Here is a 3,430-nt window from a genome sequence, read left to right on the forward strand (position 1 = left end):
TAACTCTATATTTTTCCATAAAAAATATGCTCCATTGGTATTAAAATTAACAATGCCAAAGGCAATCTACAAATTGTACATAATAGTTTCCACTCCATAAGTATATATCGTAAAAAAAAGGGACCAAATAAAGATGGCATTTGTTATGGCCTCTAAAAAACATCATGTTGCAGCCAACATTGGCTGAATGTGATTCCACATATACTGAAGCTCTTTAGTATACCCATATTCAACCTATAAACAAATTCCTGCGGTCCAAGTGAATACATATGTTGGTGGTATTCATGGCTAGTAGTCTAAAAACTCCATGTTTGCATTTGGTTCCGCATGTACTAAAGTTGTTCACTATCACCTGGTTGTCCAATAGCTGTTCCCGTTCCTTGGCCTTTAATTTTCCTTTGTGAATGTCCTTTTGTACCACTTAGGTAATACAAAACTGCTCTCTCCAATCAAGCCATTGAGGTAATCTGCTACTTCTTGGCCGTAGTCTTCTTCAAGCCACTCGTGATGATTGGCTTCGACCCTCCCCACCATCTTCACTCATCCTCACCACAAATATTTCTTCCTTTAGTCGACATCAGCCATCTCACCGATTAACCTGGTTCCAATGTCCACGCATATCCTGTATAATCAACAAAAACTTAGGTTAAAACATGTCCTCACCCACTCCTGCACATTGGCTTCGACCCTCCCCACCATCTTCACTCATCCTTAACACAATAATTCTTCATTCAGTCGACATCAGCCATCTCACCAAATACCACGGTGGCAATGTCCACGCATATCCTGTATTGATCAACACAAAATTAATGTAAACATTTCCTCACCCACTCGTTATAGTCGGCTTCACCCTCCCCACCATCTTCACTCATCCTTAACACAAAAATTCTTCATACAGTCGACATCAGCCATCTCACCAATTAACACGGTGGCAATGTCCACGCATATCCTGTATTGATCAACACAAAATTAGTGTAAACATTTTCTCACCCACTCGTTATAGTCGGCTTCACCCTCCCCACCATCTTCACTCAACCTTATCACTTTCACACAGAAAATTTCTTCGTTCAATCCACATCAACCGTCTAGCCAATTATCGTCATGACCAATGTCCACGAAAAAACCTGTATCAATAACAAAACAGTTAATCTCAAAGTTTCCTCACTCATGATAGATGGCTTCGACCCCCCCGCCATCTTCCCTCATCCTTATCACAAAACAAGAAATTCTTCATTCAGTCCACGTCAGCCCTCTTGCCGATTAACATCTTGCACTGTTGACGAAAAACCTGTATTAAAAACAAAAATTAGTGTAAAAATTCCCCACCCACTCACGATTGTCGACTATGACCCCGCCACCATACCCCATCCTTTTCTCTTACACATTCTTCCTTCTTTCCACATCAGCCCTCTCGTCGATTAGCTTGTTGCCAATGTCCGTGGAAAACCTGTATTTACAACACAAAAACAGTTTACACTTTCCTCACGCACTCATCCTAAACGGCTGTGTTCAATATAAATGGCGCTGGTGGCGGAAACAACCATCGAGGTGGAACATAATTCCACTTTACATCTTCCCCTGTTGCATCCAAAAAAATAGGAATGGTTGACCAGACTCTTCTAAGTCGCTTTCTTTTCCGGTTAGGCCCATTTCCACAACCCTTATAGCTATCATATTCACCTTTAACTATATTTACCAATAATTCCCAGAAAGATTTAACTTGATCCACAACATTAGTATCTTCATCATTATATATTTTAGAACACCTTGCTTTCCAAATAATCCATAAGGCCAACGAGGAAATAAAGTTCCAAACATAACACCTAGAAAAGAACTTGACTCCCTGCAAGGAGCTATTCGTAACGTACACCTGAAAACTTTTCACATGTAAAGTCAATGATGAATTATGATAATGATAAAAAACAGTTTCTTGATCCAACGTACCCCAAAAGATTGTACCCCACGTGAATTTAGTAGCCCTATACTTACGACTTAAAAGCCTAAGAATACGAGCCCAAAAACATTTGGCCGTAACACATTCCCAAAAAGCATGATGTAATGTCTCATATGCCCAGCCACACCTACCACATGATCGATCAGGTATTGTTCCCCTCAATAAAGCTCCTACTGGCAATGCATAATGAATCATTAACCATCGAAAGTGCAATACCTTGTTCATACATTTAAGCGACCAAAGGTGTTTCCAAAACTTCAACATATATGTAGATGAGACATTACCTTCCTCCCAATATTTTTTTCCTGCCGGAATTGACTCTATCTCATTTAACAAAAACTTCCTACCCAGTGACACAGAATATGCAAAAAATGGAAGAACTTTCTCTTGCGTACTATCAGACATTGGTAACTTCCAACCATAATCTAATGGATCCCACTGCAAATCAACAATTGGTCTAGAATTTAAAACCCATATATGAGATGAATACTTAGCAATTAGTGGATTAGGATCTATAAATATCTTTTTTCCCAACCTAGCTATTACTCTCACTGGCAGCTGCCTGGCAGAAGACACAATTGAAGACTCCTCCTCCACTACCAACAACCTACCATTATCGCAAACTTCATAAAAGTAAAGGCTACCATTTTGAGTATACAGACGAGCTCCTATTAGTATATTTAATCTCGAAAACATACCATACCAATTCAAACAATGACCAAAACTCAAAGTTGGTAATGTTACCTGATACACCGTTGACACTTGAGTTATCATAATGTTTGCCCCTCTGAAATTAGACACCCTACACTTTTGGTCTTGCACTGAAGTCTGCAGGAAAGCAATCCAATCCGCAACCGTACGAGCTGGTCCATTATCCATTGCAGCCCAAGATAACCTAGGTCGTAAACCTAAGACACATGCCGCTTCATCAGTAAACAAAGGATTCCATAACAACGGCTGACGCATTAATTGATGATATGTTTTTGGTGGCAAAAAAACCAGCGCTCGACGAATACTTTCCCATGCCCTTAGAATGCCATTAAAAAAACTAAAGGACCCAACTGTCGATTTAGACAGCGGAAAATCTGAATTAAAGAACCATCTAAGACTATCACGCCAATTACCACCAACCGATGGTTTTAATTTATATAAATGACACATCCAAAACTTTTTCCATAACTCTTGTCCAGGCAATAAACACCTAACAACATGTTTAACAAGTAATGCTTTACTTTGCATGAAAGGATCAATCAAACCTAAACCTCCTTTATGTTTGGGTTGTATAAGAACCGACCAAGCTACCTTTGCTATAGTATTGTGTACCGTATCATTTCCCCAAATAAAATTCCGTACTAGACGTTGAACTCTAAGCATAATGGACCTAGAAAACAACCATGTAGAGGCTATATACCAAACAGATGATAAAAGCACATAATATTTGGAATAAGTATGTCTATTCGCATGATTGTGCAGATC

At 39.2% G+C, this 3,430-nt stretch overlaps 1 protein-coding gene across 1 annotated transcript; it reads right to left on the bottom strand.

The window, feature by feature from the left end:
* Positions 1 to 406: 406 nt before the first annotated feature.
* LOC147856611 (uncharacterized) lies at positions 407 to 2,754 on the bottom strand. The gene is made up of 2 exons (XM_087329772.1): positions 828 to 2,754; positions 407 to 622 (listed from the first exon to the last, which is right to left on the bottom strand). The coding sequence occupies exon 1, from the start codon at positions 2,726 to 2,728 to the stop codon at positions 1,496 to 1,498; it is 1,233 nt and encodes a 410-aa protein (XP_087185898.1). The 5' UTR covers positions 2,729 to 2,754; the 3' UTR covers positions 407 to 622; positions 828 to 1,495.
* Between the last annotated feature and the right edge of the window lie 676 nt (positions 2,755 to 3,430).

This window comes from Azolla caroliniana, unplaced genomic scaffold (assembly GCF_043228905.1).
Source record: "Azolla caroliniana isolate FFs.n. ecotype wild unplaced genomic scaffold, voAzoCaro1.0.p SCAF_13, whole genome shotgun sequence".
In the NCBI taxonomy this organism is placed as follows: domain Eukaryota; kingdom Viridiplantae; phylum Streptophyta; class Polypodiopsida; order Salviniales; family Salviniaceae; genus Azolla; species Azolla caroliniana.